The sequence below is a fragment of the Agelaius tricolor genome, unplaced genomic scaffold, assembly GCF_023055355.1.
Source record: "Agelaius tricolor isolate 1412-34295 unplaced genomic scaffold, bAgeTri1.0.p SCAF_20, whole genome shotgun sequence".
NCBI classification, from domain to species: Eukaryota; Metazoa; Chordata; class Aves; order Passeriformes; family Icteridae; genus Agelaius; species Agelaius tricolor.
The window spans coordinates 10,706,074-10,719,774 of NW_027269280.1; the positions used below are offsets into that span (position 1 = coordinate 10,706,074).

Sequence of the window (13,701 nt, forward strand, 5' to 3'; positions counted from 1 at the left end):
GCGGCACGTGCGGGGCGGGGCTGCGGGCGGGGAGCGCCGCCATTGGCCAGTGGCGCGGAAAGGGCGGGGCGGGCGCGGCGGGGCCGCGCGGGGATTGGCCGGTGCGCGGGGCGGGCGACGCCGATTGGCGCGGGGGGGCCGGAGCGGGCGGTCCGGAGGATCGGGCCCAGGTGCGGCGGCCGCCGCTGGCGTCGGGCGCGCGGGCGGCGGGCGCGGGATGGAGGCGCTGCCAGGTGAGCTCGGGCCGGGCCGGCCGCGCCTCCGCGGGAGGAGCCGCCCTCCGCCACCCGGGGCGGGCGCGTGTACGCGAGGCCGCGGCTCTCGCCGTTATGCGGCCGCTGCCGCTTCGGCGGCGTCGCGGGGCGGCCCCTGCGGGGCTCGACGGGGCCGCTGCTTCCTGAGCCCGCGCCCCGGCCGCACGTCAGCCCCTGGCTGGGGAGCGCTCTGGGGCCGGCCCGCCGCTCCCTCCAGCGGGCGGCACCGCGCGGCCCGGGGGTCCCGGCGGGTCTCCGCAGCCCCGGTGCGATGGGATCCGCGGGACGGCCATGGGAGATGCGGCGCGGCCGCAGCCGGCACCGGGTCCTGCAGCGCGGGGGCTGCCAGTGCCACTGACCCCGTCCTTGCTGTCCCGCTCGAGGTCCCCCGCTGCCCCCGCGGCTCGGCCGCTGCTCCTCGCTGTGTCTGTGCCACATTCCTCCGGCCTGGGGAACTCGGCAGACCTGTTCCATGGATTATGTCCCTCTGCGTTTCCTTCGCGCTGTTTCCTGCTCTGTTTTGTTCATTTCCGTCGTTTCTCCTGCATACTGAAGCAGTTTCTGTTGGATTGAGGACTGTTCGTTTCCGTTTGTGAGCTAATCAGCCTTGCTGGGCACACTTAAACAGATGGAGCACTACAGCTGAGAGTCGGTGTAGTTTCTTCTTCATGGAGTTCCGAAGCTGATGGGACAGATTCTCTAAGATGGTCAGGGAGTAATTTGTTGTTTGTAATCAGCTGTGGTGTAGTCATTGATCTTTAAATGTCTTTAACAAGATCCGCAGACAGTTTTGACACGTGTGTGTTGTGCTGGTGACACTGAATGGGAGGGGATGGAGCCGCAGAATGTTTGGTTTGCAGGTAGTTTTGGCCTGCAGCTATTTCAGAAGTTCAGCTGACTTCCAGGCCTTGCCCTGCTTGGAGAGGAGAGCGTTGGCTGCCTGTGCATGGAGGCACAGGCACACAGAGCTTTGCCTTTTATTCCCAGTGTGCTGAAAAGCCATTTCCTTTATAGGACAACACAGGTAGGGTCAGGTTTTTCCAAGGTTCTCCCAGCCTTTATTTTGTTGTGCAGGTCTGAGCTCAGGTGGAGTTCTTGGTGTTCTGGATTTACAGGAGGGCACAGGGGCAGGTGATCCAGGTGTGGAGCTGATGCACACTTGGGAACTGAAGTAGCAACCTACACCACTTGTCACATTTGGAGGTACCCTTTGAGCCTTACATCTTTATGGAGACTTTCCTGGATACTGCTGGTCATAGTGGTGCTTGTAGCTGAGCAGCAAATGTTTTTTTTTTCCCTGAAATAGCTATTCATGTAAAAAGTGCAAGATCTTCACCTTGGTTAATTTTAAACATTGCCGTTGACCTGCACGGTGGGGTAAAGGTGCATGGAAGGTTGATGGCTTCTGTTTTGTGTAGCTTCAAGGAACTTAGCAGTGGTGTGAACTTGCCTAAGCAACTTGCCTAACCAAGTTGTACCATTCTTTGGAAAAGGGAAGTCCATGGTTTGTGGTTTTCCTTGTCTAAGTGCACCTTTTCCTTTAATGCAGTCTTGCTGCAAGCAAACTGTTGGTAGCAGGAAGAAACAGATTTGGGATCTGCTCAGCTCTGTGACACATTTCTTGGGCCATCCTGTGCTGAACTAAGATTCTTGACTCTTTAATATGCCTGCACTGCCCTTGGGATTTTGGATAGCATTTATCTGTGTGCCAAATGTTCTTTGTGCACAAGCTTTCATTCTGTTTTCCTAGCTTGCTTGCATCTAAGTAACCAGCTCTCTCTGGGGCTTTCTGGCAGTTCTAGCAAAAACTATTATAGCTCTATTATAACTGTTTTAAGTATTTTCTGGAAGGGCAATAGGCCAGTAGCATCACTCCCCCTTCCTAAGTCTGACGGTAGCCTGGTGTTGGCTGTACAGTCTCTAAGGGATTATTCATTCAAGAGTGTAATTCCTTCCTGGTAGTCTAGTTGTTCTCTACTGAATGAAGTTTGCCTTTCCTTTCTTTCAGTTCTGGGAAATCCAGTTAATTATACAAATGAGAGCAAACGTTATGTGCTGAGTCAGTGCTGTGGGGGAAGCAGTAGTGTGGCTTCCTGGCTGAGCATGGTTCTCTGTTGGAATTGTGGTACTAGACCAGTGTTGCCTTCCTGAAATCTCTGCTCTGACAGAGCTGTAACTGAACTGTTTTATGTGAAAAGCCATATATTTTTCTTGTGCAGAATGTGAAGAAGCAAATGTATGACTGAAGGAAAAAAAATATACAAGATATGAGAGTTTGATTTGGGAGTTCCCACTCTGGGGTTATAGACTGCCTGCAGCTTTCCATGTGGGAAGGCTTTCCTGTCAGTTACTTAACTTAAGGTTGTTCTTTATGAAGGATGTACCAATCTTTGTTTTCTCTGCTGTAAACTGCTTGCTGTTTGTCCCCTTATTGCTGTGTGCAGGTGAAGAGGTCTGGAGATGTCTGGGATGTGGGGACAGCATTGCTGCTGGGCAGCGCCTGCACAAGACTGTCAATGAGGCTTGGCACATCTCCTGTTTCCGGTAGGTAAAGCTCAGCCTTTCAACCCTCCTTGTGCTGTTCCACTGGCTGGGACCTGCTGCTGAGGCCCCAGCATGAGCTGGGGATTCCTGCAGTGCTCTCTGTGCCTGACCTGTTCCCAGCTCCTTTGTGGCTGTACCTCAGGGACACCATCCAGTCCCCAGAGCAGCTGGCACGGCCTGGCACAGATAAAGTGCAAATAAAAGCTCTGATTTACTGCTGGTGGCAGAAGCCATGGTTACATGTTTGTCTTCTGCAGCATTCCAAAGCAGTGCCCAGGCAATTTGCACAGCCTGTTGCTTTTTCCATGTGTGGTAGGTGCAAGGGTGTTATCAGGGTGCTGATAGAGATCTTGCCTTTTGCTTTCTCTCCTTTCCAGACTCTTAAGACAGACAAACTTATGAAATCTGTTAGATAATGTTGCTGTCAGCAAGGACAAAAAGGGATGTCTGCCATGATGGTAGGAGTAATGCCTCTTTTAGGTGTTCCATGAATACTCAGTCCAGTTTTCATGCTCCAGAATCACATTTCTGAAGGCGTCTGCATTTTTGACAGAGGTTCAGTACCTGCAGCTTCTACTGGCTTCTATGTTGGCTTGAATATGGGGAGGTTAATGTTTTGGATACTGTTGAAGAAAGTGGGGAAAAAGGAAGCCAAAGTGTGGCTTTGGAGGAATGTTTTCTGTGCCAAAGTAAGCATCTATTGTCCTCGTTTAAAGAACACAAGGAAAAAACCCCAACAAAATACCCCAACTTTGTTGAAGTGAGGATTGTGGTTATTGGTATATTTAAAAAAATAAAGAATCTCATGCTGCCAAAGCAGTGCAGGCTCAGTTGACTTGGAAAATGCTGTTTTAGTGACACATTAATAATCACAATAACGTTTTGATTTCATTACAAATCCCGGTATTTTGGATTTCTCTTGGTTTTAGTGTTCATGTTTAGCCATAATGAAGCAGCTTTTCTTAATCCTGGTTTTCTCTTTTCCCTGAAGGATGAGTATCCTGCTGAGCTTCCCTAGACTGTGCCAGTAGCCAAACCCCAAGCTGTGTGTGCTGGGAAGTGTGTCCCTCTTGCCATTGAATGTATTTCTCTTGTGGGTCTTGATTTGCAAATGTCTTGGTGCTGGCAAATCCTGCCTTTGGGACACTTCACAGAGGATTTGTTTTCATAGGTTCTATTGTATAATGGAGGTTTGGTTGTTGCTTCTTGGCTGGTTTGTTTTATACAAGTGATGACACCAACCTTTCTCTGAGCTGTGTAGTCACTTTTTGCATTTGCTGATGCTCTTCTTGTGCTCTGTGCCTTTGGCAAGCTGGAGCACCCAGTGGGGCTGCTGTGCTCAGTGAACAGTTGGAACCTGCAGCAAAGGAAGCTGCCCTCCCCTTTTTCCTAGTTCCAGGGTAGGACTGTACATGCAAACAAGTTTCCAGTTTGCCCTGTGTTCCTCTTTTCCTCCTGCTGTCCCTAAGCCATGCTGAGCAGCGCTCCTGTGCCTGATATCCCAAAGGCAAACTTGAAAAAGCCTCTAAGGGTAGGAGGCTTTGGCAGTTGGGAGCTGTGAGTTCCGGCGGCTCTTGTGCAGTGTTTTTTCCAGTCTTCCTGGGGATTAGCTGACTCCCTGGCCTGGCACATAATTTCTCTAATGCTGCTTGGCATTGCTCCAGGCTCGTTAGCTCTGTTTATTCTTGGTCAGGCTTGGCGCTGGCAGGAGCTGACGTACATGAGTACGTCTCTGAGGATTTCAGCTTTTGTCACTTCCCTCCTTCCTCAAACTGCATCTACAGGAGCTTTTGTCTCTGAAACCTGCATTTTCTCTGCTGTGGCTGGAGGGAAGAGCAAATCCCTGTTTGTAGATCTTGGATATTTTGGACTGTTCTTTGGCCAGCTGGTTCCTTAGGCTTGAATCTGATGGGCTGGATCTGACTGAGGAAGTTTCTTAGATGTTTCTGTCACAGTGTCTGTTGTGAATTAACTCTGAATGTGCTTTTGTGCCTCTGAGTTCTGTTGAGACAGCACACACTTCCAAAGGTCACTGCTTTTCACAGTTTGACTGGATTTGGAAATTGCATTGCACAGAACTTCAACCATTACACCAAGAAAGGGAAAGATAGAAGTGAAAAGGTGCCTTTTTCCTAGGTCTGGATCATTTTTACCTCAGGGGATTATTGGAAGAGCTTTTTTGACCAAGAGCATGGTGGTTTTATTGTTTTCAGTCAAACTTTTTCCCATATTGCAAAATAGAAGGTAAAGCCTTGAATACTTTTGAATATATATCTAAATATACTTTTGAATAAAGTATTATTACCAATGTTTATTTTTGGTGGTTTGTGTTGTTTTTCTGCAGTTACTGATGAATGAAATTAAAGACAATCCCCACTTTCTGTAGGGATATTGTGTATTTGAATTGGAGTAGGATGGAATGAGAAGACCCAGACATAGCTGTATGGCTTTTTCTTGAGGACATGGTATTTGTTAAAAATCCAGTTTTGATTATTTGAAAACCACAAATTCAGACCAAGCCTGTAGACCACATCCAGGTGGAAAGTGGATGCATAGGAAGAAAATAATTTGAAATACTGGCAGGAATTCCTACTGTAGCAGGCTGCTTAAGCATTTTTTAGGAAGGAAGACAGCTGAGGCTCAGTTCCTTCCTAACCATGAAATAACAGAGCATGTTTAGTGCTGTGGTCTATAAAATAAACCTAATTTAAGTAGCCAAGCAACACTGGCTTGCTGCACAAATGTCTACTAAAAGCCAAAGCCAGAAAAAATGTTCACAGTATATCTTCAAAAGTAGCAGAAGGTGATGGATTACTGGTGATTTTACAGTCACAGATTTAAAAGATACCATTTAGTTTATAGCCAAACCAGTTAATTAAAAGCTGAAAAATCATCAGGAGTTTGAAGAGCAGTGGATTAGCTATCCATGGATCAAGGGGTGCCCTAAGCTCCAGCCTACTGGACAGAAAAAGAAACTCTAAATAGGAGCTGACTCTTGTCTTTCAACAGCAGCAAAGCACGTGTTACACTGATTTCCCAGCTCTAGTGATTTGATTGTCTTCCAAAATGTGATTTTTCTATACTGAATGCCATATTTTGTGTGCTACAGAAATATTTTTTTTTCTCAGCAAAACTTAGTAAATCACTTTGATTCTTTTTACATTTGGGGACAGGGGAAAGCAAGCCCGGCAAACTTGTATGAAGACTGTATATAATTAAACCTGGTCTGGGGGTGCAGGATAAACTAGATGATTTCTGAGGGTATTTTTATAAATCTGGTTTCTGTTTTTAGTATATCTACTATCAACTTATATTGGAAGCAAGTAATTTTTGTGGCTTAGGGATGATCAAGAAATTGGTCATCTAACAATCTCCAGTGACTGCAGGATTTTGGTCTCTCACACTGTTTACTAGAACTTCATTATCCTCAGGGTTAGAACCTTCTGTCTACTATCTATTTAAATCCATTTCTTCTAGCCATGTTCATGAAAAACAAGCTTTTTTCCCTGTTTCTGTTATCCACAGAGCCTTCCCCTGTCAGAAGGGAGATTGTATCTCCCATCAGTCCCTGGTGCAAGGCAGAAGCCCTGGATTTAGCAGACTTGGCTTTTTCTCCAGACTCTATTTTCTAGACTTTAGATCACTTCTGTCAGTTCAATCTCTTTGGCACAGGCCTTCATTTTCCAAAAGCAGCTCCCTCCTCAGAGGACAAATGGTTAAACAGGATTTGAAGCACAAACATGGATAAATGAAGATGTAAGCAAGATGGGTATTAGGAGGAATTTAAATTGTGGGATGTTTGGTGCTTTGAGTTTTCCCTTAGCTTTTCACCTGTGAGAACAAGGCAGGTTTATCCACCCAGCAGCTGAGTTTGAGAGCAGGGGAAAGAGCAGCAGTAATAAAAGGCAGCTGAATTAAGGTAGGAGCAGGAAGATAAAAATCGTCTTCCCTCTCTTCTCCAGTTTCTGGCAGTTACAGAAAGTTAATGATAGGGGCTTCAGAGGTGAGAACTCTTCACTAATCCTGCAGATTCCTGGCAGTGCTCCTTCGGTGGTGTCTTCTTCAGCATTGAAATTCAGGAGCTCGCTATCAGATTCAGGGACAAATAGTTCCCTATTGGCACACAGATCGCTATGACCATTGAGAGTTTACACATTCAAAGGAACAATGAAGCACTTTGCAGGTGGCCCGAATTCCTCAGGGGAATCGATCAGATACAGGGCATCAATGACCAGCCTTTATATTTAAGGAGGAATGGGGCATTCCAGTCCAAACTTTCTTTTGCTTGAATTGGCAGCTTGTCCTTTAGGGCACTGTTATCGAGCATTATTATATCAAGGTAATTAGAATTACTCACACAGCACTGAATGTGAGGCACAGGAGTGAGGCAGGATCCTTCCCTGAGGAGTTCCCGGTCCTCACAGACCAAAGCAGCACGTTCAGGAGGAGTGAGGATGCAGTGCTGCAAGTGCCAGTCCTACTGCCATATCTGCTGCATTTACAGAGCAGAAACCACTGCTTCCCAAACCATGTATAACCTAAGTTTCAGTGGGTTGAATTTCCTTGGTTTGCTTCTCAGCCCACACCCATTCAGGAGGGCTGCAGCCATCAGGCGAGCGTGGTGGGGATAAAACCTCTCCTTCCTCATGTGCTTGGTGGTGTGAGATACTGAGCAGCATCACAGCGTTGTTCTGAGGTTGTGCTGCTGCTCAGAAGTGAGATGCAGTGATGGAGCTGAGCTTCAGGTTTGTTGTAGTTTACTCAAGATCGGCTACAAGAGCTCAGAGGTACGTGCAGATCCCAAGGTGCTGCTCGCAGGAGCTGACTGGATTGGTTTCAGGAGCTGACTCTTGTCTTTCAACAGCAGCAAAGCACGTGTTACACGTTAAGTGCCTTGGGAATACAATGAGGTGTTGGGATTGCATGAAGTATTTGGAATGCCTCCAAGCTGTGCCCATGCTGAAGGAAAGGCTTGCTGCAAACTCTTCAAGCATCGAGCAGATTCCTCTTCCCTCAGTCCCACACATGTGGAAGTGTCTGTCTGTGCCAGGAGAAGTTTGTGTATCTCAGGGCTGGCGGATGTGCTGAGCAATACATCTGTCTGCAGATATGCTACCGAGCAGCACGGGATGTGTGGCAAGGAGAGGCTGCCTGGCCCCAGCTGGCTCAAGGTATTCATCACTGGAATATCACAACAGCTGTGTGATTCATTTCTGGGGAGATAAATCTCTAATAATGGCTGAGACTCAGTGATAAATATCATGTAAGTCCTTGTTAAGGTTTTCCATGTGTTCCTTTTCATTTGTTAGTTATAGCCTTTCTGGCACAAGTTATTGCACAGTTCTAAACCATAATGAGGAAAAAAGCTCCCCCCATGATGACCACCTGGTTGTAGTGGAAACGCTGCCAGCATTTGCAAGAGAGAAGTTGCTGATGTCTGACTTGACTTGGTGAAAAATAAATTTACTCCTGTGCATTTTGGCCCCCAGAGATGGCATCAGTAAAATTACAGAAGGTGCTCCCCCCCCACACACACACCTGTTATCAGCATGATTGAAGTACAGTCATTCTGGCAGGAATTCAGATCTAGAATGTATGAACACATTAACACCTTTTCCAGAGCCCTTTTATCAGAAGTCATTGTGTTCTCAAATAGGTCATAGAGACAACAGAAAAAGCAAGAAGTAACAAGACATTTCTGTGTAGCCAAAGTAACTTACTGGCTTCTGCTGCTGGGTCTTGCTGCAGAAGTAAAATAATTTTGATAAGAAGTTTCCTGTTTAAATAGACATTTGACTATGTGTCCTTTGGCTTTAAGGAAGTCTTAAAATCCTTTCCTAGTTGCTTAGCTGTCTGGGTGGTTTTTATTACTTTGAAGTCGGGCTTTATCTGCTGGCTTCATTCACAGACTAGCTGGCTGCTTATCACATCTGTGGATCAAATCTTCAAAGGTTTTGTCTGAAGAGTTGGGATTTATGAGGTCACGTGGAATGCCCCTCGGAGGGCGGCGAGCCCATGGCAGCAGAATTGTAGGGAAAAGCTTTTGTGTGTAGGTGCCAGAGGCGGGAGGGGCTGCGCTGGAGGTGGGCGTGTGGTGGGGAGGTGCTGATAGCCAGGGAAGCGCAGGGTTGTGAGCGCTGGCCCCTGTTCAGCACGCAGCATATAGAGAATGTGGGAGACCAGAGCGCATTCCTAGACACAGACTCACCGTGTTGCTGCTTCCAGTAGAGCTGTGTGAAATGTCAGAAGGAATTAGACCCGTGCTGGAACTGACAAGCACATCGGGCTCTGCAGCACTAGGCTTCACTGCACTTTTACAGCCAGGCTTACCAACTACATTCAGTGGGGAAAATTGAGATTTTTTTTTTCCCTTCAGAAAGGTGGCTGCTTATTAAAAGTTAAATTTTAAAAAATGTTTAAGAAAGGAGAAAAAAAACCCACAAAAAGCTGCCTAGGTTTCTGCATACTTCAAGAGCGAGCAGCAGCTGTCAAATCTGCAGCCAAGACTGCCTTGTTCCAGCCCCAAGCGTCCCTGGAGCAGTGTGCCAGCTGAGGCGAGCATCTCCAGGAAAAGCACATTACAGAGCTCTTGTGCTCTTGCCTCTGGAACAGAGCATGGTTTTCAGGCTGTGTTCAGGCATGCCAGGCTTTGCTGACTGTACAGAAATGCGTGGGCTTGGTGTTTGTTGCATTTTTGAGTGTCTTGCGAGCAGCTTTAGCTGATTAGGTCACTGGAGATCATGCTTGGCTTCAGACAAGCACAGTGATACAACTGCATGTGCTGTGAGCTGGAGAGAGTATTCCGTGTGATTTGTACCTCTCAGCTTCCCTTCAGGAGATAATAATTCTGTTAAAGGATTGTAATGATGTCTTAAAACAGTATTGGAAAGAAAGCAGTGTTTCCTTGGATGAAGCACACTGCGAGTTACTTCCTGCAGCAGGGTGAACAGATTGTAGGTGCTGTGAAGGCAGGATAACCCCACTCACTGTGAAGGGTTTAGGAATGTATTTAGTTAATTTGATGTACTTGGAGATGTGGCTCGTTGCCGTCTTTGACTCATCCATTAGAACGTGCGGCTGCTGCAAAGACAAGTTTCACGTGTGCGTGCTTGTATTCTTTGGCCAAAGCTGCTCTCTTTCAGCACTAAATACTCAGCCCCTCTTTGGGTCAGAGCTCCACCCCTGTGAAGGAGCAGAGCCTGTTGAGGCTCTGGATCCGCCGCTGTCCGCCTGCCATGGCTCCTCCTCCCCTCCCACCCTTGGGTGGAACCAGAGAAGGGAAAACTTGCCAGTAGTGAGCAGGCAGCAGAGCTCGCAGAGCCGCTGCAGCAGCATGTCCCACTAGCCCCGTGAGCAGGGATTTTGTCCTTCCCGAGGTGCTGCTGCTGCTGAGTGCAGGAGAAGATGGTTACAGCAATGGGAGCCGGGAAAAATCTGAAAAAGAATGAGCAGCCGAGAGACCTGGCATTCCTTGGGCAGCTTCAAAGGGAGGTGAAGGATCTGAATCAGCGCAAGAGTAAATGAGCACTGCCTGCTGCCATGTTGGCAGAACAGAGCTGTTCAGAGGCAGTTGGACAAGTTTGTGGCTGATCCGGTTTATCCAGTGTTGAAGATGGGAAGTTACTTGTCTGCTCCAGCTTACTTTGCTCCCAAGGATCCCTTTCGGTAAGTCCTGCACTGAGTTAGCAGAGGGGCTCCAGAGTGGGGTTCCCCCCTGTGTGCCAGTCCAGGCACAGTGGGTGAGGCTGGAAGAATGAGGTCCTGTGCTTGTGTGCCAGAAACAGCTGGCCTCAAACTGGGATCCTGTGTTGCTTTGAGGAGGTGGCAGGGAAGATTCCTATTGCCAGTCCCTTCCCAGCTCCCTGGTTCGAGGGAGCAGCTCCAGTGTGTGCACAGCCAGGCAGAGAGCACTCGATGTGCCACTGTGCCCTGTGCTCTGCTCACCAGCAGAGGAATGAGATTAATGTGGCTGCTGCTGCTTCTCTTCCAAAGCTCCTTGTGACTGGGTGAGGTGAGGTGCTGCTGTGGGAGTTCAGGAAGGTGATGTAATCTGCAGCGAGGCAGCACATAATCCTGTTTAAGGAATCAGGCACTTTGCAGGTAACTGGGATGAGAAGGATTCTTCTGTGATATTTTGGTTACTTCGGCTTTTATTGGTTTGGGTCCAATTGAACAAATGAGAATCGAGAAAGGCAAAAGTTCCAGAACAACACTTTGATTGCATTGCTTCTCCACAGTGAGAAAAGTCAGTGAGGCTGAACACAGCCAGGCTGGTGATTGACACTGATGTGCTGATTAGGTGGATGGATGGGGAAAGGCACAGCTTGCACTTTCATTGTCTCCCTCCTATCCCCTCTGCTCGGATTTGCTTGTTATTGATCCTGTTCTGCAAACACTTTTGTACTGGTTTGGGAGTAAGGAGCCTGTTGGTAAAACAGTCTAGGATAGGAGTAAATGCTGCTGCACAGTTGCTGAGCTTCTTTAGGCAACTTTCTGAAACAGCAGCTGCTTTCAGAAGAAGGAAAGTGAGCAGACACTCATTATTTGTAATATGTGTAGGGTATTATGCTAAGCCATAGATACACCTTCTCCTGAGTGTGTGGAAATGGTTTTGCATAGTCAGAACTTAAGCACTCTGTCTTTCTAGTAGTCTGTTCCTCCTTGTCTGGTGTCTGTTGCGTAGCCAGAGCACACACAGCTGCTAAGCCCGGGTGAGTAAGCCTTTGGGTGAGCTGCAGGCTGGGCTGATGCTTTATTCTGCAGCTCTCTGTGCCTGTCCCCTCCCTGCCCTGCCGGCAGAATTGGAACCACGGCTCTCCTGAGCCTGTCTAGCGTTAACTGATCTGGCCTGACAGTGTGGGGGGGGAGCATTTTGTTAATGAGCCCTTCTCCAAGGGATCTGTCCCTTCAGTGCCAGGGAAGTCTTTGCTTCCATGAAGGTATTGCCTTTCATTTAGCTGTAAAAGAGATGCCACCAGGCACCAGTGCTGCTTTTCAACTGAAACTAGGGCTGGTTACCTGTTGTGACCTGATCCTCCTACCAACCTCCACAAAACCAAGAGTCCATGGAGCAGTGATTTGTGAGCTCTTTCTGCACTTGCTGTGCTGCAGAGCATCAGGGCTGAACTCTGCACCCAGATGATGCTTGTGGTTCCTGGAGGATGGCTGTGGGAGGCAAATTAATTTATTCTGTACAGCCAAAGCTGGGAAGTGAAGAATTATAATGTCTGGTCTGTATAATCAGAGCAGGGTTCTGCAGCTCTGAAAATGGTGGCTGGGCAGTAAGAGGAACACATATGCAGGTATGGCTGTTACCAGTCCTCCGTGAAACTTGATCACCATGATTTACTACTCTGTAATAAGAATAGCATATAATCTAAGAGAAGATTAGTGGCTTCTAATCTATAAAAGATAGAGGAGCATGGCATACTCCTTTCTCTTGGTTGTGGTGACTGGCAAAGGTTGGCTTCCTTAATACTTGTAGCAGTACTTGCATTCCTGTCTCAGCTGATGAGAACCTTGGTGCAAGGGCACAGCTCCAGTGAGGCGGAAGAGGAAGAAATGGCAACTCTTGTATCTTCTGGGATAAAATTCTGACATATCTCTTCAATGAGAGCCTTGTGGAACAATCATGTGCTGCTTTTATCATTTGGTGAATGATAAAAAGCACTGAAGCCATACCTGTGTGCTGTCAGCCAGTTTCCCACACCTGCCTTTCTGAGGTTACAGAAGGCATGGTAGGTGACAAAGGTGCTGTGTGGCAGCGTGGGCTGCAGCTGTGTCCTGTTCCTTCAGGGATTAACCCAGCAGCCACTTGGACCCTTCCAGCATCCAGCCTCTCCAGGGCTGCTTGCTCTGTTCCTGTTGCCTCATTGCCCAGGGTGGGGCTCTGAGCCTTAAGCTGCAAACTTGTCCTGCCCAGATTTGTTTAATTACATAGCAGAGAACTGACTGCTTGCTGGCTCCACCTCCTCACCTTCATTTTGCTATGGGTGTGTTCCAAATTAGATACCAGTGCTTATTTCCGGATGGAAGCAAATTTAACTAAGTGCTATGAGGTTAAATCAAACATTTAGTACTAGAGGAGGGGTAAAGGGAAGGCAAATGCACCTGATCCCCCACCTAAACAGAACTGCAGTTTGTATTGCTTTTGCAGAAATTTTACATTTACTTAGGGAGAAAAAGGAAGGGGTTGAAGGTGAAATGGAAGAGAGGTGAGGAAAGGAAGGTGATGAGCTTAAAAACAAATAAGTGACCCACCTGTGTGGAGAGAACACAGAAAGCCAAGTCCTGAAGTCCTGGTGAAGCAGTCTCCAGCACTGCTGTCTGCATCCCAAGTGCAGGTCTGGTCACAGCTCCCTGTTTGAAGATGTAATCACTGGTGGAGCACACACACTGGTACAGGCATGCATGGAGGAGTTGGATAAGTCTGAGGGATCCGATTTGCCCATGCTGAGCCAGATGTTCCTGCCACAAAACGATAGAAATCTTTGCTGTTGGTCTCCACTTGCTCTTTTTCCCCTCCCACTCACCGATTTGCTCATTCAGCACGGGGTATTTACTGCAATGGAAGCCAAAGGCCAGTGGTTGAAGGCAGAATGCACTGGGATGCCTTCTGGATCTCTTGCATACCAGGAGCAGGGTGTGACCATGACAGTGCCCCCAGGCTGGGGCTCTAGTGATGTATGTACCATGTAAAGCAATCTTAAATTACTGTTCCCTCTGCTTCACACAAAATTGGCAGGGCCTGTTGCATGTGCTGGAGTTCTTTCCCATCACTTGGAGGGGGGACAGGATTTGATGCTCCTCAGCTGGGAGAGCAAACACTGTAGAAGCCAAATACATCTTAAGGAGAATCTTCCTGAGAGGAGGGTGCAGCACTGAATACTCCATGAGGTGTGTT

General features: G+C 47.8%; 1 protein-coding gene across 4 annotated transcripts in view; it reads left to right on the forward strand.

The window, feature by feature from the left end:
• LIMK2 (LIM domain kinase 2) overlaps positions 1-13,701 on the forward strand; it is a 32,897-nt gene that overhangs the window by 1,429 nt on the left and 17,767 nt on the right. The window contains exons 1-2 of one of the 4 annotated variants that reach the window (XM_071445550.1): positions 121-233; positions 2,699-2,798. In XM_071445550.1, the coding sequence (XP_071301651.1) occupies positions 218-233; positions 2,699-2,798 (116 nt within the window). In that variant the 5' untranslated portion in view covers positions 121-217. Of the gene's footprint in view, positions 1-120; positions 234-413; positions 962-2,698; positions 2,799-10,108; positions 10,464-13,701 lie in introns of those variants that run through there. The other 3 variants (XM_071445553.1, XM_071445552.1, XM_071445551.1) reach the window with 3 other exon arrangements.